Genomic DNA, 26130 nt, shown 5'->3' with positions numbered 1-26130 from the left:
GAAGTGTCTTAGCATAAAGAAACAGGAGATTCAGCTTGTAATAATATAAAAACTAGTCAGAGAAGTTCCTAAACTCTGTCTGAGCATCATCAGAGATACAGTGAGCTCACCTTACGAATACCTGTGGCTCTGAGTCTGTTGTAAAACACAGCAAATGTGGCTATATTTAATTGAAAACATCTTATGTTTTTATAAGGGAATGAGAGAAGATGGTCAGAATACAAGCCCAGACAATGGAAGATCATTTCATAGTATCATAAGATCGTGCAGATTGGAAGGGACCTCTTGAGATCATCAAATGGCCCTCCTCAAAGCAAGATCAAGTAGGTGAAGTTGTTTAGGAACTTGTTGAATTTTGAACATCTCCAAGGATTGGATTACACAATCTGTCTGGGCAACTTCTTCTGGTATGTTACCACCTTCAAAGTACGAGATGTTTTCTTTATGTGTAGTTGGAATTTCCCAAGTTCCAAATTGTCTGCCACCTCTTGACCTATACCTGTGCACCTCCAAGAAGAGTCTGGCTCCATCTTTTCTGCACCCCCCATTAGGCAGGAAGACCTCCCCTTGGCTTTCTTCTCTTCTTAAGGACTATTTAGCCTCTCAGTGTCTTTTTGTACATCATGTGCTCCAAACCTGTGACCATCTTGGTGGCTCTCTGCTGAAATTGCTTCAGTGTGTCAGTGTTTCCCATTCACTGGTAAGCCCCAAACTGGACGCAATACTCCAGGTGCCGTTTCACAAGTGCTGAGCAGAGGAGAATAATCACTTCTGTCAACCTGTTGGCTAAACTCCTACTAATATGGCGCAGGATGTGGTTGGTCTTTGCTGCAAGGCACACTGAAGACTCCTGTTCAGCTTCTCCACTAGGGCTTCCATGTCTTTTTTCAGCAAAGCTGCTTTCTAACTAGTTGGGCCATGAGTTGCTTCCAAGCTACTGTACTTTCAACTTATCTTTGTTGAAATTCATAATGTTCCTGTTTGTTAGCCATTTTTCTAGACCTTTGATGTCTTCTGCATAGCAGCCTTGCCCTCCTTGACAGATATATTGACAGATTCCTCTTGTTCCTTCCCAATTTGGTATCATCCACAAATGTGCTGATGATGGACACCATCCATGTTGTTAATAAAGATAACAAACAGTGTTGACTTCAGGATTGATCGTGGAGGAACATTACTAGTTCCTGGCTACCAGTTGGACTTCAATGTCTGATCACTATGCCTTGAGCCTGGCAGTCCAACCAATTTTTAATCCTCTTGTCCAGTCCATGTCTCCCCACTTTGGCTATAAGGGTGCCATGGGAGACTGGGTCACAAGCCTTTGTATTCACTTGTCCACACAGCCAGTCATCTCATCGCAGAAGGCAATCAGGTAATCCAGGCATGTTTGCATTGACCTTCTCGTCCTTCCTGTACTTGGAAATGGCTTCCAGTAAGATTTGCTCCATAACCTTCCACCGAGGATGTTTGAGACTCACACCTCCTACAAGAATTAGGTGAAAAGTCTGATAGGACATTCATTTTCCCAGGTGTTGAACCTATGATATTATGCAGACAATGCAGAAAACCTCAGAAGCTGACAGGAAAGCAAGCTGGAGAGCCTGGCTCTGTAGCCCTACAGGTACAGACTTCATCTGGGAGTGTAAAAAGATCTGGATTTCCATTCCATTACTTTCAATTCTGGCTGGACAAGTTATTATCTAAAAGATCAATACCATGTTTATAGAAAGAATGAATCCGTTCAGTTAGGTTCTGACTTCTCCAATAATATTCTGTGAAAAGACAATTCATGGTATTATTGCACATAATTTCAAATGTGTAGAGAGACCTCAGTCAGGTACCCAAATTCATGGGAGAGACAGAAGTTCAGAAGAGCAGTGTCCTTTTCCTTCTGTTGGCTAGATGTACACGTTTTCTTTGTCAGTTTTTTCGAGTGTCTGGATTCTGTTTTGAGGATACTTAACTTCATTAACTGTACTTAGTACATAAATTAGACATTTTAAATAGTTTTCTTGGGGTACTTTTTAGGCCTTGTAAGAATGCAGCACAGTAATCACTAAATCTTGCCATTAGTGCTTGCCTGTGCAGAGACTTGTGTAAAGTTGAGCATGTTCATAAACATTTGCAGTTTTTGAGCATGACCTTCAGCTTATTTGAAAACAGAGCTCTCCAGCTCTCTCTTGCTCTATGTATGAACTTCAACATAAAAGTGGTGGGAGGGAGTTGTCTGGGGCCTCTATGTACTATCAAAATGCAGAGAAGTAATAATTTTTGTTGGAAATCTAACTGGGCGGTTACTCTGTTTCTTGAAGGCTGATTTAGACTTACCTTGTTTAAGACCTGTGTATTTGCTTGCCTGACAGCCATGTCTATATTATGACCACAGCATATGAATATGTCCCTGATATAGTAAGAAATATCAAACAGGCATCGATAAGATAGTGCTGTTATTTTTAAATGAGAAACCTGGAAAGTCTAAGGCTATTGCAATAAGATTTTTGTCTCTGAGTGCTAAAAAGCTCTAAGCTATCAAGTGTATACAAGGCTAGGAATCCTAGGATATAATTCCTTCCAAGAATGATTATAGGGAATTTGCCCTTCTTTCCCAGGGGATGAATGATAATGAATTTATGTTTTGGTTCTTCTAAAAATGACTTACAGTATCCACAATCAATTGATTTATATTTAAAGAGCTATATAACTTTTAAGTAGTCATTGACATTCCAACCAGAATATATTTTTTGTATAGTTATTGTGGAGATGATGATTTAAGATAAAATATGTTAATTATAACAGTGTCATCACAGATGCTGCTATTCTGCTCCATTTTATAGAAAATAGCTTGCATTTCCTGTCTCCTTGAAATTTCATAACAGAAAAGACTACATTGGCCATTTCACAGATATGTTTGCATATTGTACATATTTTTTTTTTAAAATTATTAGTTGACCATCTTCTTTAGTAATTCTTTTAACTTCAACTAGTACTTAGGAAAGTGGTTAGCTTTTTCCAAATATTTTTAAAGATATTTAAACACATTTAAACTTTAAGTGCTCCTTTTACAGGAGTTTGGGTTGAAATCTGATGTTTTTAAGTAACTGCCAATGAATAGAATTATTATACCTTTTTTTTAGATGTCACTTTTAATATTTTTTTAATTATAGCTTTTTTCAAAGCTAGCGTCAGTGGTGCACAGAACAAATATCCTGTTTTGTTTAAAGAAAGTCTGAGTCCAGAATCTTTTTTTTCCTACTGTTATAATACCTGTAATTAATAATACAATGATTATAGGAATTTTGACATTCATTTGTGGTTTCAGTAACTAGTTTGTGTAATGTTTATAATGAAGTCTCTCCATTTACATCCTGAAATCATACACAGGAACAATACAAGACATCACAAATAGAGTATTACTATCGATCAGTTTGGCCACAGTGCTGTGTCATCAGTGGCTGATTTAATGTTAATTTTGAATCATAGTATTCCAGGTTTTTGGCAGGCTTTAGAGAAAATTAGAAGTTCTGAGGCATCTTTGTTGGGCATTCTGTAGTTTTCAATTTAATTAAATGTGAAAAAGAGAATTGTCTTTGTTTTCATTTTATACTGTTCCCTCATTTTTAACAATAGGTACTGAAGCGCTAATCCCATTCTGTTCTGCAGAGGTTCTTATGTTGTCCTCATCAACATAGTATCTTTAGTCTTCCATTCATGCATTAAATGACATGACTAACATCTGTTACATTTGGTTTGTTCTCTCACATTCTTTCCCTGGGGGAGGAATTTCATGTGCAGTTAGTGGGGTTTATTTTAACATGGAGTTTTTTAAAGATATGTACACTTCTTTGTGTTCATATTAGAAGAGGTGAGATCAGTGCACCTTGCAGCGAGAACAAAAGACAGGGTGGTTTAGGAATTGAGGATTGTTGTAGAAAAGCTCTATCTCCGTTCATGTAAATTAAAACCATTATTATGCCTGAGGAGTGAAATTGGTGACCATGATCTTTATCCTGTACATGTTGGTCACAAGATGCTGAGCGTTTTGAACATAAGAAATGAAACTTTCCACCCAATACTCTCTTCTGTTAAAAATCAATGCAGAGAATAGAAACCTAGGCTACAGCCCTTATGGTGGAAAAATGTAGATGGGAATTTGATAATGCTTGATGGCTTCTTGCTGAGGAACTTTGCATTACTTTGGTTGAGGTAGGTAATGATAATGGCAGCTGATAAATATGGGCACCTATAAAGATGAAATGGAATCTCCTGACAAGGTAGGAAAGGAGAAAACAGCTGTAGGTGATGTATGGTAGGCCATTATCAGGAGGAATTCCAAGAGAATTCTTGAATATTTGACTGAGTTGACAGTTTGAAGATATATATGTTCAAGAAAAGAGGGATACAAACATTTCAAAGTGGTCTCTTCTGCCCATTCATTTCATCTTGTTCAGCTTCCACCAGCTGTCTTCATTCCTGAAGAGATCTTGTTCAAGTAGCGAAACCTTGTTATCGTTATAAGTGATAAAAATCAGCACATCCAGATGCTAAGCTGGGCTTTGAAGCATCATAGAAAAATTAGGCAAGATTTCTAAAGCCATGATCAGTGTAACTCTTGTGCTTATTTGCAAAGATATAAATACATTTTATTTATAGAATGTCATTTTATTGAAATCAAAAGAGCTTGCTATTTCCTTATGAGAACTGTGGAAGAAAGCAGAGTACTTCCATCACTGCTTTCTGTTCTAAGAACATTTTGCAAATCAGTGTTATTCTGCGGCATTGTATTAACAGTAAAAAACATTATGTGTAATTAATTAGGTAGTAATTTTATGTGCTTTTTATAGGTCAGTCTAGAGTGTTTTTATTTTGTACAGAAATGAGGTTGCTTCCACACTTCCATTTTCTAAGTGTTTCTCTTCCAGATATGATCTCTTCTTTGAGCTGCATGATAAGCCACTGTACACAAGTTCTCCAGAAAGTAAAAAGATCCTTTTTCACATAAGTTGGGAGATTTTGCTATTTTCTCTTTCTGAAGCTCAGTAATTTTATATTTTTATAGTTTCATCTAGTCTTATTGAATGTAGCCTTTTTTTTTGCAGTGCTACTTTTTTTAGTCACTGCAGTCAATGAGATAATATTGCAATATTTTTAGCATTGCTTGTATTACAGCTATTATCAGAGATGTTGAAACAAAATAATTTTAGGCAAACTAAAAAACTGACTTCTGTAGTTTTAGCTACGCAAACTACAGAGATTTGTTTGACAATGCATGAACAAAATGGACACATAAAACCCCCATATCTTTTTAGAAAACATTATTCATTGTTATTTAAAAATCATCAGCTGTATAGTATATATTTGAAATAACTTTAAATTTGTGTGATGATATTGTATTAACTTAAAATATGCCCTGTGCATAGAATGCAACCTTTATTTTTTCAGTGCATATTATTATTTATCCTTTTTTAAAAATGTTTAAGTAGCTGTAAAAATAGTCACATAATGTTCGTTTCAGATATATCTCACTTTTCAGTTAGATGGTTGTTAATAATATATGATTAGGACATAATAGATGATGGCTTATCTTGGAGGGGGGTGATCAGTTGAAAAAGGCAGCATGTTTGGATTCATACACATAGGAAAATTTCTGAGTGCATAGTAAGAGAAAGGAAGAGCGGTTAAGTAGATTTTTAAGTCAGAGGAGGGGCCATTATGATCTGACTTCATCCATCACATATGTAATACAATCTCTTTGAGCAATTATTGCGTTAAGCTCAAGAAAGTGAGATTGAAATAAAACATATTTAGAAATGTATCCAATATTGACTTAAAATTGTGGTTTCACTACTATTATGAGTAAAATGTTTCAATATTTAAAAAACCCTCAACTTTTAAAATTTGCATTTTTGTTCTAATCTTCCCCCCTCCCAGCTTCTATTCCTTGAGAACAGATGTTTCAGTCTATGTAAATACTGTCCTTTTATATATGTTAGAAAACAAGCCCAGGCTTCCAAGCCAGATGGTACTTGTATTCACTGTGCAGACCAATCTTTATTATCTTCTCATTCATAGCTGTTTTTTCTGCATCAAGATGACTGCTTGGTTCAGCCATAATGGGCCCAGCTGCAAACTAACATGTGTACACTTTGGATGATCAAGGAGCTAGAGTGCCAAAGTGGAAGAGAAAATGAACCAACTTCACAGTCAAAACACTCTTTAAAGTGTCTATGATGTCTCCTGTGTATATAGAAATTGATAAGATTGAAATCAAGTTACTGATTTTATCACTTTTCCAATAAGGTTAAAAAATCCTGAACTCAGGTCTCACTGACATTTCCCCAGTCCGCATGCCATTCTTGCCTGCCTTTTCTGAACTCTTTAATATTACAGTTTTGCTGGTCACTCTTTTCATGCCTCCTTTGCTGTACATTGTTTGGAAAGAAAGGTTTAAGTAAATTTTTGAACTGTATACCCCGTTCATGAATTTTGGGATTCAGTTTAGCTACTTAGGTCCTTCTTCTCCTTATAGTTGGTGTCTCTTTTGAGGGGGAAAAAAAGAGTATTATTTTCTGTATGAAAAAATTGAGACTGTAAGTAAGGCTCAGTTTCAAAATGTGTTGTTTCTGCAGCTGTGACAAGAACATCCATATCTCTGTGTGTTTTCTGTTCTCCATCAGGGTCATTTCTTCAAGCAAGAATTCAGCTGTGACTAAGAATCCTGAGATCTTGGGGGAATAGGCCAGATAGATAAGTTAAAAAAAAATCTGGAATGTTTGATACAGGCAAGCAGTGCCACAGACAGGCCTGGCAGGGCTATGATAGATGAACCTTCTCTGTCTTTGGTGAATAGGGATCATCTGTATTAGTAAGAAACCATTGTGCTTTCCAAGATACTTTTGTCCAAAAGTATTAAACAGTTTTAAATATTGTTTCTTGGTTAATACAAGTGTTTTAACTATAGGAGAGAGTGTTCAGTACCTACACAGGACTATTGCTTTGTTTTTTCAGGAATGAGAATGAGAAAAATTTTAAAAGTGGTCACAGATATTCTATGTCTTGTTTTGATCCTAGAAGGTCAAGATTAGACTTTCTACTAATATTTGTATTCAGACCAAATGGTCTGAATAGACAGGATTTAGAAAGTAGTTTTCTGTTTCTGTTCGCTAAAGTAGTATTTTCATTAACGGAGATGCTAGGATGGTCTCTAAAATTGTGAATTTAAATGTATGTGTGAGTCACGAAGTAATAATAAAATTACTCGTTAGTTGGGTCTCGTGGATTTTATTCTAAGCTATTTTAAGACTTGAGGAAATCTGATGGAATCTCTTTTCTGGATATGCTCTTAGAGAAGACTAGAAAAGAGCAAACGCAGAATCCCCCTTTGAAAAGTGGGGGTGGCATGAGTGGAAGAAGAGCCAGAGTATTAGAAGTGAATCAGCCCACTTTAATTCCCAGAAAAACAGTGGAAGAAATAAGCAAAGTTCTTGTAAGTACCTAGAAGACAAAAAAGAAATGGGTAACAATCAATGTGGATTTATCAAGAACAAATCTTGCCAAAAAATCTAATCTAATTCTGCAACAGGTATCAGGTTCTCTAGACAGAGAAGTGGCAATAGATAACATATATTTACTTGACGAAGGCTTTAATATCATCTTGCAGAACATATTCCTAAGCAAGCCAGGCAGGTGATACAGAGAAAACTGCTGTAGAATAGTCATAAGTACCAATGAGTAATAGTCAGAAAGTTTTACTTAGTATCTATGGATGGTTTTCTGTCTAAACAGAAAGATGTACCAAATGAAACTTTGCTGAAGTTGTTAAGCACATTCATTAATGTCCAGAATGATGGAATAAGGTGCACTTACAAGCATGTTAGAAAAGAGATTTAAAATGATTTTGACAAATTAGAGATATGGTCTAAAATTATTGAATGATATTCAACAAGTACATTATTCAGTAAGTACTGTACTTAGATGTAATCATACATTTAAATTGAAGTTAGCAACTGATTAGGTAGCAATTCCCAAGTGCAATATCTAGGCTCTAAACTGCCTCTTATGCTGAACATGAACTTTAATTGTCCATGTTGTTATGGAAAGGGTATTTGCCATCATATGTTGCATAAACATTGCTATGTCCTACAAAACTGTGAGGCAATCCTTCAGTTCTAATCAGTACCAGTAAATGCCCAGCTGGAATGTGTCCAGTTTTGAAAGCTGCAGCTCAAAATAACAGTGGATTAGTTGACAGCAGTCCAGGTGAGATCTCTAGAAAACATGACATGAGGAGATGCTGAACAAATTTGATATGCTTTAGGACAGAAGACTGAGGGGAACTTTAAGATTTTCAAAGTACTGAAAGGCTGCTGTTCTTCATGCCCATAGTAGATGATGGGACAAGAAGTATTGAGCTTAAATTGCAGTTTGGGAGATTCAGACAAGATAGAAGGTAGTAGGTCTAATTTTTACTACACATTAAGCTATTAATGCACTGTTTTCTCATTTGTCCCTCACACATGACTGTGTGTATTGAACTTGTGCTTGGGATAGACAATGACTAATGAGAATAACCGTGACTGAAATGTAGTAAACTCATCCTTCCATCAGTAATCTCTGCAGTTTTGAAAACTATGCTCCTTGTGCTGATTTTGGGTAGGTTTTTCATGTATGACGTATGTTTTTTTCTCTCTCACTGTCTCTTTAAGCAAAAATGCATGTACTTCTTTACTCAGAAGAAAGGGGTTAGTATTTTTCTTACAAAACAGCAGCATACAAATTCATTAATTTATGAATCTGAGAATGACTTTTAAACTTGTTTTCTGTAGATTGCCTTTACTTCTCATTTATACTACTAGTGTGGATTTAAGAAAATACTTCATTTATGACATTTAGTTTCATACTCCCAATTAGAAATGGATACTAGTGTTGTAGCTACAAAGTGTGTTAACTAGGGAGTTTTGCAAGGATGTTTAGCATATGCTACATTTTAAATCATAGGACTATTGTCTGGGCTGTTTTTGATGTCACTTTGTGTTTACTAATTTTCATTTATATATAGTGTCTTCATGAATGGCAGTTCTATTCATTTTAAATGCACCCTAATTGCAAACAGACATGAATGAATGCTTGTAATTAGCTGGAAATGAGAACAATGAGTGTCTGCATTACAATAAAGACTTAGGAGATCATCCAAAGCTGCGATTCAGAATTCTGTTATTAAACATTTAGAACTTCTCTTCACAGAAGAGTTTGAATAACATATATTTATGAAGAATGATGCTCACAAAGGTAAGTATTTCTATAGGTAGCATTCTGTTTATGCCTCTAGTACAGGTGTAGTTTTGCTGGAGAAAGAATGTGAGATCTGAGGTAACTGAAGTTCCTTTTTTCTACCCCTGCCTTCCCCGACAACTGCCTTTAACCTATTATGGCCAATCCTAAGCTTCTGAAATCCAAAACTGATCACTCTTACAAAGAAGTAGTGAGCGTTCCATATAAGATGTATGTCAGGGAGAGGGTTCTGGGTTCTTCATTGGTTCCTAAATTTATTCCAAGGAAACAGAAAACAAAGGGGGCAAACTTCAGATTCTTCTTTATGATGCCATGCAAGAGACATTACATCCTTTCAGGAATTTTAGGTGTTGAGTCAACATTGGAATGTTAATTGTTGAAAGAATACTGTAGTTTTTAATTAGAGTATGATGTTTAATTGTACACTTAACATTTTCATTGGTATTTGGTGAAAAGGTTTAAAGGCTACCAACCTAGACACTTGATTTTGCCTCTGACTGTTGGAAGATTTTTTGCACCCTGACTAGGAAAGTTAATCTTAGTAAAAAATAGAAGAAAGTCAAGCCAGAGAAAAAACTGTAAGGCTGTTAAAGTTTCAGTTATACTTTATCTGTATTTTAAAAAATCTATGTTAAAAGTAATCACATGATCAAAGTTTTTCACCACTTCTGGGAGAGAATTTTGATTTTTACAGAAATGTCTGTACTACTTTCGGGAACCACTGTGATGTACTTTTGAACCAGAAGAGTGAAATTAAATGTTTGAACAACTTCTATTGGTTTAGACTGTAATTTATGTAAGATCTCAGAGGTTAGATAGTTTACTCAGAGGAATAGTTATACTTGTGTGTGAATAGTTGTCCTATGAAACCCAATTAAAGGAATGTAAATAAACACAGAATTTACTAAATAGTAATACAGTTTTTGTTTGGTTATGGTCTCTCATTTTTGGATTCCAGAGTTCTTCCCTGGGGCCTATTTAGAGAGTAGATGTTTTGCTTTCATTGAGCAATGGGAATAGTTACACAGATCAGATTCTCATTTCATTCTTCACTCTATGATGCAGAGAGAGATTAAGTTTAAGATTTTTTTCACTGGTTATTAAACCAATTTGCTGAATAATCTGTAAAAAGACACTGAAGGAAATTAACATCCAAAGAGAAAATAAATATATGATGTCACTACAGCCTTGAAATTTAGTACAGCTTGATTCATCAACCCGCATTGTACTCTGGAACATCAAATCTAATGGACCCAAAACATCACACTTCTCAAGTTTTGGTGTAGCAACATTTTAGTAGGCTGAGTGTAACCACAACTCACTCAACCAGGAAATGTCTCAGTTGGATTCAGCCACTGGCCACTGCAGAGGTTCATATGTGGCAGGAGTTAATGGAAATCAATCAAAATGATATAGTTTTAGCTTTTAAAACTATTGGTATTCTCAGCCAAAACAAGATATTTTGGAGAGGCTAAGGAATTCTGATCAGAAGCCCTGACATGTTAGTTTGAAATAAATCATTTTTATTAATTTTTATAGCAGATAATTTAAATGCTTTTAAGCTTCTGCTTAGTGTGCAATTTGTGATATGGAAGCTATTTGAAAGAATTTTAGTTCCGGGCCAAAAAAATAAAAATTGTTAAAGATTAATCTCACTAATGTGTTCTGCAAAAGTTTTTCTTTCTTTTTTTTAAGTGGTATTTCCTTCATAAATTAGACCAGATGAGTTGGTTTCTGTTTAGAATGCTTTTACCAAAGCAGTTCCTCTTTTAAGACAGATAGTATTCTTTGAACATCAGTTTTAAAACCTTAAAAGTTGAAACTAACTGTAGAGAGAGTGGAATGTACACAAATTTGTGAGTAGTTTCAAATCTGGCTGTGTTCATAGTATTGGATTTTGTTCATCTCCTGAGCCTAATGCCTGGTCACTAGATAAAAATAATTGTGAACAATTACAACACTCAAGTTTAATTGGCATCTATGATAAGGCATTAGAATCACTTTGCTTGCTAGTTGTAAATACATCTGTACAACTTAAGGAATAAAAATTTCCACAAAAAGTATCAATTTAAATAAATTCCTCAGACTAGGAGAGTCTTATTCATACGAGTACAAGACGAGAGGACTCAGGAAAAGAATCAGAAAAAGTCTAGAAAAATTTGGTGAGTTCCAAGTATTATCTAACTTTAATTAATTCACTTTAAAATAAAGATGCAAATAGAAAACAAACCCCAACAGAGTACTGATCAAAGGAGACAGGTAGACAGAAATAGCAGAGCATTCTGTAGAAAAATAGACTGATATCTTTTATTTCTTAGTGGAACATTGAATCAGGCTTATAAAACCAATGGAAAAGAACATTTCCACTATTGTAAACTGTGTTACTATAAGTAGTTGGGCAGACAGTTTATAATAATATTCTATTTATGATTCTAGCTCTTCCATGCATCAAATGAATCACCAGACAACATCTGTTTTTAAAGAAAACCACTTGTGCTTTCTTTCAGTAGCATATAAACTGGGCATTGTGTTTACCTCAAATATCTCATGTAGATAGAGAGATTATATCACAGATAGATGAGATTGTATCATCACAGTAGTTTCCAGTGATTTCCCAGATATAAACTAATAAATTCTGTAGAATACATGAGTAGAGAATTCAAAGTGAGCTAAAAGTATTCCCATTTATATTTTTATTCAATTAATTATATTCTCAGAAAAAAAACAGTATTTTATGTTTTATTCTCATAACAGAAGGTCTTAAGAATATTGGAATTATTCCCTTAGAAAATATTTTTAAAATTTCTTAAATAATAATAATAATAATAATTTCCACCTCTCAAGATTTATGTGAACAACAACAGCAAATCAGCAAAAATGAATGGTTTCTTGATAAACTGGCTATTAAACATGGCCATATCTATGATATATGTAATTACATTTTCTGTTCTTTAACAAGAAGATGGCACAGTAAAGTTTGTGTTAGTAAGAATAACACTTTTCTAGATTAAAAAATCTATTTGAAAGTATTGTCACAAAATTTGTATGGAACAATAGACACTGCATTACTGTTGTATTTCTCATTTATTTTTCTTCTCCTTTCTTCTTCATTTCCTGTTTAAATCTTAGATTCTAATCTTGTTTTCATAGCAGAAGCTGTATTGTGTTTCTTTTTTGGTAGGGAACTTGTATTTTTCATGCCATTTAGTAAGCTGGCCTTATTGGCAGTACTATACTGCCAATACCACTGTTTATTATATGATAGTCATTCAGAGCTTCATGTATGAGTGGATGCAGGACATAAGTCTGCCCTACAAAGGGGCTCTCTTTAAGGTTAATTTTGAAGAGGCTGAGAACAAGAACAAATTCATGATATTTGTTATTTCTGTTCCTGTTATTTCCTCTGCAAGCAATCCTTCTCTAGGATTGCCTGCACTCTGGAAGAAATCTGAATCCATTTCGCACAATTAAATGTCACAGTCTGAGAAATACTAACTCACTATCTGTTGAGTAGTTGTTAAGCTCTTTAGTCTGTATGATTTTCACCTGGTGAATATACTATAGCTAATAATGTTATAAAATCCTTATTTAACAGGCAGAATAACTTATCAAGACCAAAGTAATTACTAATGCATTTTAAATTAATTACAGAGTTAAAAGGAATTTTTATTTAATTCACCTGCTAGCAGCTGAGCCCAGGGTTGCATATTTCACTGTAGCAGCTGGTGACGGTACAAGTGTCTAGTAAAGCACTTTCTGCAGGAGATGCTTGGAATGCCATCTACTGTTGAAGAAGCAAAAAAACCCCAAAAAACGCAAAACCCCTAGCAAAACCTGCTTTTTTTGGAGTAGTTTGTTCTAAAATGAAACTCTGCTTACGTTGTTACACTTACACGTTTATTACTTGTGAGGCCATCTTTTTTGCAGAATATTTAAAATATATTATGTAGAATTCAACTAATGCTCTGTAAAGGGATTAAATGTGTTTGATTTTGGTATCCTAGCTTTTGCATCTGTTTTAAAATTAGGCTTTCTGCTTTGTTTTATGAGTTCCCTGAGAATTTCAGTTAGTTGCAAAACAGATTGAAGCATAAGTAAAAAATAAAGTCTCATTTTTCCAATATAGAATTAATAGAAATTACATTAAATAAGGAAAGTTGCAATCCAGACACTGTATTAAATATCCCTTAAAAATCCTTATGATTAAATTTTTCATTTAAATGGAATGAAGTATTAAGAGAAAGATCTTTCTCTGGAAAAAAAAAAAACCATTTTTTTTGGTCTTTTTTAAGAAAAACGTGTAGGACAACAACTAAAATGGTGTTTGATTATCTGTTACTGAAGTTCACTCTGGTAAAATTGTGCATGGAGATTACAGATTTACTCAAGCTTGAGTAGTCTCATAAACCTGTATGTTACATTGGGATATATTTATGCATGTGTTATTACTATAAATGATATTGGCAAATGTTTGCATTTTGGTCATGAACAAGACAATAGAATTCACATCATGTTATAGTCATCTTCATTTCCAGAAGTAAAGTATGGCTTACTGTAACACAGCTGTTGTGGTACGTTTCACACATCCTGAAGGCAAGACGATAAAACTTTTTTTTTTTTCCTATTACACAAAATAGAAAAGATTATGGTGGTAGACCTAAGACCTAAGTGCTATTCCAGCATTCCTGTGGTGAAACCTGATTTTTTTAAAGTAACATGAAGTATAAGAGTAGAGTATTTGTTTTAAGGATTGTAATGGAGGAAAATTTTCTTTCCAGTTGACTGTTTGTTAAACTGTTCTTAAAAACGTAGGAAAATAAACAAGCAAAACCAAAATCTGGCTAAATTCAAACTAGCAACAGTAATAAGGTAAAAGATAATTAGAATTTTCTTCAATTTTATTTACAAATAGATACATTCAAATAAATTCTAGCTGTCAAAAATTAGTCTTTGTTAGGAGATTGAGTTGTAGTAGTATATGTAACTCAAACACCTTTCAACCCCAGTCTCACCTGAGACTTGCTATGGGGTCCCCATAATTGCACAGAATTGCATTTAGTAACAAATCTTACATGACAATTGGATAATTTTGCCTACGTCCTTTCTCTGAAAATGAGAGGACAGTCCAGTATTTTTTTCTGATTTGACTCCTGCTATTTTAGGTTGAATATTTTTTTCCTCCGTAAATCACCTGTCTGAAATATCCAAATATCTGCAGGATTTATGAGAGTAACATTTATTAAATTGGAGAGAAAAAAATTAAACCCAAATAAAACTGTTTTTTTTTTCAATGATACATGTTTTTAAATATACATGTTTTTAAAGCTTAACCAGCTAAAACTTTGTTAACATAGTTTAGAACACCCTGAACATCCTGAGTGAAGGCAGTTACTGCTTATGTAGAGGCCTTGAAGAGGTGTCAGGCTCCCATGTGAGGCTTTTCAGCCTGTACATAGTACAAGCACTGAGATTAGAGAGAAGTCAGGGCTTTTCAGATTGTGTGAGAGAGACATTAGTGTGACCAAATACACTGCAGGACAGATGACAAATGATTAAACTATTGTCTCACAATGTAGCTTCTTAAAGAGAAGAAAATGGGTATTTGTAGGAACATAGCCTTTTCTGTCTAGAAAGGAGTCCACTGATAGAACAAACCAATTACATTCAAGGAGGTATTTACCTGTATTTCATGTCCTTGAAATTGGATTTGGAAATTCATTCTAGTGAAGAATTCTGTAATACTAGCTGCTCTTTAAATAAGCCAATAGAAACTGAATGGGTAAACTTCTGTGGGTAAGTTGAATGGGTAAGACTTTCTATTAATTATTGTTTTATAATTTTTGTTTTTCCTGGTTTTTGTACATGCCTCGTTCCCTCAGCAGACACAAGATACCCAAGTGGGAAGCAGCTGGCATATTCCACATGGCAATCAATTATAATGCTGATGGTTACAAATTCCCACTTACTCTGTGATAACCAAAATACTCTTTTGTTTGCTAAATATAGGAAAAGCCGCAGTAGCCCATTTTAAACAATGTGGTAGGTTTGGACAAACACTAGATTTTGAACATTGACCTTTTAATATCACCTCCCTGGTCGAGGCCTCCTGCATGCAATTTTGGATAACCTTCAAAAGAGAGCATTGATCCATGAATTAATTATTGGAACTGCACATAACATAATGGTTACCATTCAATGTAGTACTTATTTATTATTACAGTTGTACTACAGTCATTTTCTCATGTGCTGATTTGTGATTTTGACACTTATTTTATGGTTTTACTATCAACACCATAACAGAAAGGAAAAAGTCTGACCAAGCTAGGAAATGTGTGAGAAGTATGAGAGCTTTCATTTGTAGAACACAGAGTCTCTATCTCTTACTCCAGAAACAAATAATAGGAAACATTCGTGCCCTGAAGAGTTCATATCCTAAGATAAGCAGAATCTGATTTACTGTTCTGGTTCTGAAATAATCAAAACATACTGTCAGTCTCCTCAGTTTTAGAGTTGAAAGTACAGGACTGTGGAGCACTACATTTTCAGTTGCAGTGAACCACATTTTAGTATATATTTTCTAAAAATATTAGTGTCAAAATTTCACTTTGAAACTTGTTTGTCTGTAATGTTTGATAAAACCATTCTGTTTCTAATTATCATCTAAATGTCAGAGTAGTCTTAATCTTAAAGAATTTATTATGTTTTTGGGTGATGTTCATCTGAGGTTCATGCAGGGAGCTCATTCAGCCTAGACTATTATTATACAGGAGCATGTATAGGTCTGTGCTTAACCATAAAGTGTGTATGGTGCTTTCTTATTGTTTCTCTTCTATCTTTAACATCACTTCAGTTTGGACTTCAGGGATGTTTAACCTCTTCAGCTTGGATTTAGATAGGTTTTAGATTTATTCTATTACAGCTATTGTTTCTAGCCCAAGTACCCAACTTCCCCGCCTGCTTGTTCACTAATATCAAATGTGCAATTACCTCTCAGCTACTGATCTTGGAGGTGTTTTTGTGGAAACTGCTGATACTTTTGTTATAAACAGGTCAAAATTAGTCAGGAAAATCACCTACACACTTGTTCAGGAAAATCTTCCTTTGAAAAGACATTACTTTATTGTCCAAAATATGGTCCTTCTTAATTCAACTGCCTATACTCTCTAAATTAATAAAAAACTTGGAGCAGTCATGTAAAAAAAAGACTTTAATTTTGATAAAAAATAATTAAGCTGAATGTTCTATGGTGAATGTTCTTATAGCATCAATAGGATAATCAATGCAGAGAATCAATTCTGTTAGTATGTAAATACTTTACAGTTATGCAGTTGACACAGCATTTATATTTAACCTTCTTAACTCTCTTTTCTTGGAGTTAAACATACTTACATGGTTTAATCAATCTGTAGAGGTGCCCTCTTTCAAGGAAATAGCTGATTTTGCACATATTTGACTGTGTGACTGTGTTAACTCCACTGTTGTGTCAAGAGTGGGTGCAGGCAAAGTTATGTATCGTGTATGTGTCATATATCTTGACTTCCGATGTGTGAGCAGATAGTCACTGCAACTAATCCTTTTTTTTTTAAGTTTTCCACTTGGTGCAGGGCATATCATTAGGATACTGTTACAAAGATTCAGAAAAAGAAAAGAGTCTACAGCAGGCAATCTAGGAAAATGGATTAATGGACCTTGCACTCTAAGACAGGGTGGTAGAAACCTCTGAATGTGACTGGAGCTGATAATCTTTCCCCTTTTTCAGCACAGTCACTAGTTAGGCCAAGGGAATGGACATCCCCACAGGGGTTTAGATATATTTATGCGCTGAATGCCGGTTTTGGTGAGGAAGAGTGGAAGGCAGGGGGAAAGGAGAGGGAAGGGGAGGTTAGAATTTTATCTTTTTTTTTAAAATTCTATTTTATTTTCAGTGCCATTTTCCAGGATATATTGGGGAGGAAGTTTTTCTACATTAAGAAATATTGGTGATGGTAAATACTTTTAAAAGATTATGATGTTCATGTACTATGAGAACGGGAATATATAAATTCCTGAGAAAGACAGTTACATGCCTTAATCAAAATCTTTTAAAAGTGCTGACGACTGAAATCACTCGCTTTTGCTTTCCTTATCAGCTTCCCATGCAGTCTTCAGCCCAGTTCATGTTTGGTAATGCTATATTTTTTTTGAGGATTGTTGCAAAGTATTAATTTAGTAATTGCATTTTTAATCTGTGAAGAGTTTCATGGAGGGATTCAACAGCAATCTCCTTTTCACTCTTTTCTTTAATGTCTAATTAGGGTTTTGGAAGGTAAGTGATAAGCCACAAAATGCAGTACTCCCAGCTTGTTGATGATATTTAGTTAAACATTTCCCATGGCAAGGGTAATTTCTTCTCCTTTGTAAGTATGGCAAGGATTTACCTGTAACCTGAAGTTTTTACAGACTTTGACAGACATTTGGTAAGCAGCATGTATTACCACAAAACGTGAACAAATTTGTTCCTCTAGTGTATGTTGGGTACCTACACAATTTAGTGTATTAAGGTAATTTAAGTTGGGTTTTTTTTAATCTGCTTATGAATTTTTGTTGAAATGTCTTTCATTTTAAACTGTGTGCCCTAAAGGATGTAGGTGTCTCTGCCTTTCAGATGGGTTAGAACTTCTTTGGTCAGGTGATGGAAGCATCAGCTTGTGAAGGATGGCTTTAAAAATATCTCCTTGATAGGCATTTGTTAGTAATAGACTTTTCATAAGATTTTTCACTTTTATAGCAACTATCACAAGCATTACAAACACGGAGATACCGTCTTTTTACTACTTACAGAACTTGGCTTCTCCATAATCCTTTTTACTTTTCAGAATACTCTATAGCGTGGTGTAGTCGCAGTAGTCCTGTGAATTAGAGTATCTCCATTTTTAGACTTCTGTGCAAGAAATAGCAGTATCTAACCTAAAATCCATAAACTGAATTTATAGTTTTGTCTTCACTCTTTGCTTTTCACGAGGTTTATATTGAGAAGACATTTGCTAATTATCAAATGATTTTGGAATAGTTCAAATCTGCTAATAATTGGAGACAGTTATAGAAGAGAGAGAGAGAACACTTCCCTTCAAAGACTGTGTGTTGGCATCTTGACTCGAGAGAGCTGCTGGCTCTGTACTGTCATCTGGGCTAGTGGGGTCTGGAATGCAAAGAAGAACAAATGCAAATTCTGAGAATAGTGTTCAGTTTAATTCACTTTATAATATATGTGGGTGTCAAGTAGTTAGCATTCATGATGGTTTTTTTATTTGAAAGATAACAACTCTATAGATTTTTTAATGTGTATAACTAGAAATCTATATTTGAGACAAAATTATTTCCTGCAGTCTTCTCTCAACTATTTTCTACTTCTTTACTGTGAACAGAGCTGGAGGTCAATGTCAGTATTGTATCTGTAGAGGAAGCAAAATGTGAAGATTCTTTTTATAGATCTGAGACTATCCCTCACTGTTCCTGAATGATTTGCTTTAGCAAAACCAGATAGTTCTGCGCATTAATATTTAATCTCACTTTAATTCTTAATCAAGTTTAGTGAAACATGCATTGCTCATTGAGACTACTGTACATATATTCTGCTTTGAGTTTTGGGCCGTTGTTAGGCTCTATGTTCTCTAAACTTAAAATTTCATAGAAGTGTCCCACTCTGGACTTCATAGGCAATATATTTAATAAAAATAGCTGCTGTAGAATCATCAACAACTTCATTAAATTGATCCCAGCAACATCAATTACAACATTAATTTTAATAACGAATAAATATTTAGGTGTTTTGTTCATGGATGAGGGAAATCAGAATCCCAAACGAAAGATTGACTTGTATTTCCAATCCTCTCAGCTTCAACAAAAGGGCTAGAAAAAACTTCTGTCCTAGTCTATCCTCTTCTAACCTCACTGGGGTGGTTAGGAGATAAGGAGAGCATAGAAAGCTACTGAGCAAAGGACTGTAACTACTGGCCTGTTGTCCCGTCCCGCTCGGCAGGTTTAGGGAAAGGTAGTTTGATATGCTCTGGGCAGTGGCGGGAGAAACAACAAAGTTCTCAGGAGGTTTAATCAAAGCAATTTTACTTCCAAACTTTAAAACTTTCAGACTGAATAAGGCACTTGACAAAACTCTGACTGGATTTCTTGGTTAGGCTTACAATATATTTCAAGAAGAGAAAGGAGAGAGAGAGAAAGAGAGCGAGCGAGACAGAGAGAGAGATATCACCGGTCCGGGTTCCAGTGTTGGTCCAGCCAACGGGGGGGGGTGTCTCTGGGCTGTGGGCATCTTCTTTTCCTCTTAGTTCCCCCTTTTTTGGCACTTGCCTTCTCCTTATATTCTTATCCTTCACTGTGGACTGCCTCTTATTTTAATTAGCCTTGCTTGCTATGTAAATTAGCACGTGAGCTTCTTGCAGGCGTGGGGGGGCAAGACTTTTTGGTCTCAAATTGAGTCGGTGGTCGCGATCTTCCCCTGCCACATTTACCTTTCCCCTAGTTACTGCTGGCTTCGTCGCTTCTTGGGCAATTACTGCTGGCCTCGCAGCTTCTTGGGCAATTCATCCAGCCTTTGACAGGCTACTCCCTCTTATCAGTCTTTAGCTCCTCTTCAAGGATCGTAAATTGCGAGTGTTTGAGACATTCTTCGGACAGGCTCAGGGGATCTAACATCCTCTCCTGCACCCTTATCAAGTTTTGTCTCCTGCCGTTATCCTTCAGAACAACTAGCTCTTTGTTCCAGGGGGCTACAAGTTTGGTTTTTTCAGTTGGTCTCCTACACCTGTAACATTTTAAAATGAAAGTGACATAGAGTGTTATATGCTTTATGCTCAACTCAGTGTTTCTAGGAGACATTAGGTACACCCAGACTATTCCTGCAGATCAGATCTCCCTGTGCTTGTAGGTCCATGGATGGCAAAGTAGTGAATCTTGAGAGCACTGTTGGGTTTGAGATAGATATTAAGATGTTTATCCCTGCCAAGAATGGCTGATTCTGAAATCTGGATTTCTCCAAACTTCACTGGAGAACTAGATACCTGTTTCATTTTAGATATCTAGGAGGTGTAGAGTGTGTTTTATGGGTCATTTTTATGGATTTAGGCACTTGAATTCTACCCACATATTTGTGTGGCTATGCATCCAAGTATGTAAAAGTAGAGAAGAGGTCTGATAACAGAGTGCTTGTTGGTTTACCTGTGACCAACGCATCTTTTGGGAAGAATGCCTTATCGTTTTGGCATAGTAGATTTTAGAGAGGAGCTTTTACTGATGGCAGTAGATTGAAGAATTGAAAAGTATTAGGAGTTTAAAAGGCTAAGAATAATTTTTATGTTGATGTTTTCACTACCTTTTCTCCTGCTTCTGTTTTTGTTGTTCTCTTCCGTCTTCTTTCTGTTCTGTTCTCCTATTCATTCTCTGTGCCAGTGGGACTAGCCATAATGTTTGAGGAAATTTTTAGTACACAGAGAGGATCTAACATCAAAAAGTGTTCACTGAGACTTGAGATCTAACCTAATGATGCTAGATCCTGGAAAAGATCAAAGGGGTCTGGCACTTGAACTGTGTAGGGTTGCAGAGGAACACAAGAGGAATGGTGCTATGAATGTTTCAAAGGGCAGAGGTTCCTGATGACAAAGTGCAAGGTGCAAAAATTCTTTACTGTTGACAAGTAGAAAAATCCTAGCTTGTTTTCAAGTGAAGCAGTATATGGAGTTATGATCTGTGAAAAAAAAATTGTGATAAAATTTTAGAATTAATTTGGTGCTTGTGCAAAGTGTTGAGTGAATTCCTATAATGACAGAAATAATCAAAATTGAAATTGAAAATAGAAGGTAAAGTATTTAATATTCTGCACTGTTAGAATGCATTGTCCCAGTCACTGTTGATCAGACACATTATCTGCAGCCTGTTGGTGGTTTTAGTGAACAGGTATCGATCGGAAATTGTTTCTAGTGAATAACTAGAACTGGCATTGTTCTTGGCAGAGTTTTGAGCGGATAAGATTGAAAAGATGTGGGAAGGTAAAATGAAGACAGGTAGTCTGGAAGAAGCAGAATGCAGTCATACTGCTTGGGGTTTTTCAGTTGGTCTGTTGAGTAAATGGATGTTTGGGGTTTTTTTGACCTGTCAATCCACTTCTTTTAAGCAATTACTAGTTGCTGATTTTTGAAAGGAGGGGAGAAAGCAATGCATATATATGGGAGTACACAATCTAGTAAAACACAAAGCAGTTCTTGTAACCAAAGGAAATAGAACTGTATGTGTGTATGTAGACAGGGTTTAAGAATCTGGAGTCTCTTCAGTTCTTTTCTGTCTAGAAAAAGCTATTTAAACCACAGCAGTATTAAAAACACATTCTGTGTATTTCATCTAATGTGTTATTATTTCTATCAGTTACTACAACTTCTACTCCTAATTTCATCTAATTGAAGAATCTTTTGGAGAGAGTAGCAGGCATTAGCCTGTGGTTTGCTGATTTAGATCCAGAATCTTTATCTGTTCTCTGACCTTGAAAGATAAATATCTGTGCTGTACACCTGAAGGGTTCAGGCCTGTTGATCCACAAGGTTAATATTAGTTTAATTTCATATGGTAGAATCTATTTTTTCAATAGATTTTTTCATAATTGCTTTTCAAATTGTAGCTTACCCTCCGTGGTTGTTATAAAGTCAAGGAAGATCGTTGCCTAATCCAGGGACTGAAGGATGTATGGAGAGTGCTCAAGGAATGCGTCACCATTATATAATAATGGAAGCTGTTGTCCTCACATAACTGCAGTGTTGGAAAGTGTATAGTGGATGAGACACAGAATTGTAGGAGGAGAAAATATTATTTCATAGGAGATATATTTTGGATTGTAGGGTAAAATTATATCCTGACTTAGAACACAGTGTTCCTATAAAATGCTGAGAAAATAATTTTAAATGCAGGTTTTCAAAGTGTCTGCTAATGGGCAATGTTTTTTATTTAATGGTGCTAAACTAAAAATCTGATTGTAAGATTTTCAAAAATACCAAGGGTTTGCAGCTGCAATTGAAGTCACCAAACATATACTATTATGTAAAGATGCTAGATCCTCTTGAAAAAAACATACCAAAGATTTCAAACGGCACACTCAGAATTAGTGTGCAGTATTGCAATTTTTATCTTACTCTATTTTGATCTCAGTTCCACATGTGAAAAAAACTGGCCATGGTCACTATCCAAAGGAAAGATGTTGATTGTAATCTGATTATGTGAAGCACTCAGATTTCCTTTGTTTAGTTCAATAGAAAAATTCACAATGAAGTAATAACTTAAGAGTGTCCAGTAAATATGTTTGGAATTCATGTACGGAGAGAAATATAAGGATTAGCTGCATATTCAGTTTTCTTTGTCCAATTGCCAGGGAGGTGATATTTACACTGTCTAGCTCTAGGCATGCGACTTAGGAGCTCTGAATCATTGTCTGGGAGTGTTTCCTTCTCACAGTTGACCTTATAGAGCTTTTAGGATCTTAATGTTGGGGGATCTGAATTAAATGTCCTAAGATGCCTAGTGAAAAAAGTATGGAAATGCTTTGATTTTCTGTCTCTCCCACTCCTCCACCTTTGAATTTCCTGTGTCAAAAAACTAGTATGGAATCCCTTGGTTAAAGATAATACTATGATTAAGATGCATGGTAGAGTGGAATTGTGACTACATAAGAAATTTTTATTTTCACATTTCTTAACTTGGATTTTGTTTGTTTGTTTGTTTGTACTGGAACATTTCTTTGTATATAAATTTCTAAAGTACTGAAGAAGCAAAACCATGCTAGAAGACTTTTTACTGTGTGCTGGATGTTCAGTTTTCCCTTTCTGTAGTCAGTTTTGGAAAGTTTTTAGTGTGTCTTAATGTCTGCTTATTTAGTTCTTGTGTGGTCACTGAACCCTCTTTATAGAGGTATTCACTGTGATATCATATGGCGGAGGAGATGTGGAGCTATTTTGGTGAGCTTTTATTTTCTGTCCAATGTTAAGCATCCACTTAAATTGGGAGCCTACGCTCCCTGTTTAGTTAGGTAAGAGAGTATTGTCCATAGAGACATTCAGAATATCTATTTAGGAACCTTTCTGAGTTTTTTTGAACATATAGGGAAGCTAGATCCTAGCTGGATATTTAAGACCAATATCTGCAATTAGAGGATGTAAATATTCCTGTGAGTACATGTCTCCATTCTTGAGTTTGGCGGAGAGGAATTGCATAGGACGTTGGCTTGCTCACTCAAATTAAAGCATGTATTTCAGATAGAATGTTTTCCTAAAGACAATGGACAAATATTAATCAGTACTATACAGACCTACTGTATGTATTATCTAGTTATTTCTTTTAGCAAGTCCTAGTAAATTTTACTCAAGAGTAAAATTCCTTAGCTTTCCTTCCTTAGTTTTTAGTTACATTGTCTGCAGGCCCTGACATCATTGTAGTTTAATAAATACAGAGCAGATATCCCTTTAATCTATTAGTTTAGGATATTGCATTTTAAATGGCATGTTACATGTTATAAATTCACCTTGAATTATGATAAGCAACTTGGTTGTAAATAAAAATTAAAAAAATAGATTATAGTTAACCTAATCAAAGCACCTTCCTTTGCATTTATAGCTGAATGTATTGCTGGAAATGTTGTAACATGATATTCTGTCCAAAGAATTGGAAGCGAGCTATAGAACATTACTGATTTCATTTTGTAACTAAAAGTTTTAGATACTTGGCATTCCCCATTTTTAATCCTAAATGGAAATATGCACAGAATACAACTTAATATAAATATACAACAAATATTAAAGGAAATTCTTTTAACTCAAAGTAAGAACTTTCTCCTGCCCATTTGATACAGATTATAGAACTTCAGGGTAGTTGTTTTACAACATGTTGCACTCAGTTGTGCAAACTTATCTTTTTAGGGTCAAAGAAGAGCAAAAACCACAGCTGACACAGTAAGTAAAATATCTTAAAAATGCAATAGGCTTGACTTTTCTACCTTTGCCATGTTCTGCTTTCTGCACCTTTGATGGTATTAGCTTTCACTAATACCTGATAGGCTGCACTTAGTTTGTCATCTGCTTCCTGACTGGCTTGTAAGAGAGCTGCCTGCAGCTTCTTACTTCATCCACACGTTAGCTGGATGTAGGTTCTTGCTGCCTGCTTGTGAACTGGTGAACTGTAAAACTTTATTTCCCTTACATCCTTAGTGGCTGACTTAGTATTGCAGCTAACATTCCCATTGGCTCTAGCTTTTCCGCCTGTATATTTCTGTTAACATTGGATAAGAAAACATTTAAACTAGTGTGGTTTTATTGGTTATTCAGTCACATTATTTGCTTATTTAAACAGGTGGTTTCCCTTTAGTGGGATCACTGAGCTGGTAAATAACGTTCTTCAACCACAGCAAAAACAGCAAAATGAAAAGGAGCCCCAGACGTAAGTAAGCTGCTCTCTGTAGACTAAGTAATGTCTGTATAGCATTAAAACATACTGGAGAGTATGTTTAAAATAATTGTCCATTTAGAACATCCTGATGAGGGCATTTTACAAGCTGACACCATTTGCTTTCTGACCCCTCATTTGCAAAGGGAAAACTGAAAATCAGGTTGTACTCTCCTTATCAGTAACTTAAGTGGTTACATTAGAATACAATCTAAGGAGTTACTACTGCTCCATTTGCCTTTTTCTGCAAATGTTCCATACACAAAACTCCCACTGAAGTGATGTGTTTTCTGTGCATGAGGAGCTGGAATGATAAGACATGTAGTATTATCTATAGCATGTCTATGCACGTACATGGTATTTGTGATATTGGTCATGCATAGCATGCTATACAAATCTACATAATATGTATGAAGAGCTTTTTAAGGATCAGGAAAATGTCATTTCATTTTTTTCATGCTTCTAAAATATCTGTAAAGTTTCAAAACTTTAGCAGATATAAAGTGAAATCTCGGGTCTGTCAAAGCTGAAGGAATTTTGACTTTGATGGGGCCAGTATTTCATCCATGGACCTTTTACAGTGCTAAGCCAGTGTAAGAGCCATATGAAAAATTTTACTTTTCTTGCTATCTGAAAATTTTCAGATTTTACAGAAACTGGCAAAGCTAGGACATTCAGTCTTAGAGTAGAACTTAAAGCATGGAGCTGAAATTATTCTTTTCATAAAGAGAAACTAAAAAATATGTATTATTTCAAATTTTCAAATTCTTAAAATGTGACTTCTGATATTATTTAAGATTTAAACCGTTAAGTTGCTGTCCATTCTTCTAAAGGGGAATGCCTTGTAAGTGCACAAGATAAAAGAAATGTTTGCTTTTGAACCCATGCATAAGTGGTTTTACATGCATATAATTTGTTGTTAATTATTTTCCAGGCAGAATCAGTTGTAGTTTATTTTTAAATATGTATATTTATGTGGAGTTTCATACTTGCAGGCCATGAAAGCTGTGAATTATTTTTTGAGAATACACAGTGAGAAATTTTCACAAAATTAAATGGAGAAATAGGCAACAAAATTGATATTCTGTAAAGCAATGTATTACTCTGAACTCTGTTTCTGATATCCTCACTTAAGTTCTTATAAAATTGCATATAAAATTAATAATGAAGGTTTTCTTTATTGGTTATTGTTAGATACTGGCAATATTACATTTTGTTCACAACACCTCCGTACCTCCTTTGTATTCCCAGTTTCCTTAATGCAGCAAAGTTTGTTCTGCTTACCAATGTTGTATATATGAAGCATATGGCTTTGAAGAAACTGAAAATACTACATACTCAGTGTAAACAGTTGAGTTATAGTTGCCAAAAAGT

General features: G+C 35.1%; 1 protein-coding gene across 24 annotated transcripts in view; it reads left to right on the top strand.

Annotated features, from left to right (window-relative positions):
• RIMS2 (regulating synaptic membrane exocytosis 2) overlaps nt 1–26130 on the top strand; it is a 487486-nt gene that overhangs the window by 41638 nt on the left and 419718 nt on the right. For 7 of the 24 annotated variants that reach the window (XM_050891110.1, XM_050891113.1, XM_050891102.1 and 4 more), the window contains exons 2-3: nt 24234–24266; nt 24664–24750. The exons of the other annotated variants lie outside the window; for them this stretch is intronic. In XM_050891110.1, the coding sequence (XP_050747067.1) occupies nt 24234–24266; nt 24664–24750 (120 nt within the window). The remainder of the gene's footprint in view (nt 1–24233; nt 24267–24663; nt 24751–26130) is intronic. 24 annotated transcript variants of the gene reach the window in all.

The sequence above is a fragment of the Gymnogyps californianus genome, chromosome 2, assembly GCF_018139145.2.
Source record: "Gymnogyps californianus isolate 813 chromosome 2, ASM1813914v2, whole genome shotgun sequence".
NCBI lineage: Eukaryota > Metazoa > Chordata > Aves > Accipitriformes > Cathartidae > Gymnogyps > Gymnogyps californianus.
This window is presented reverse-complemented; position numbering and strand designations above follow the sequence as displayed.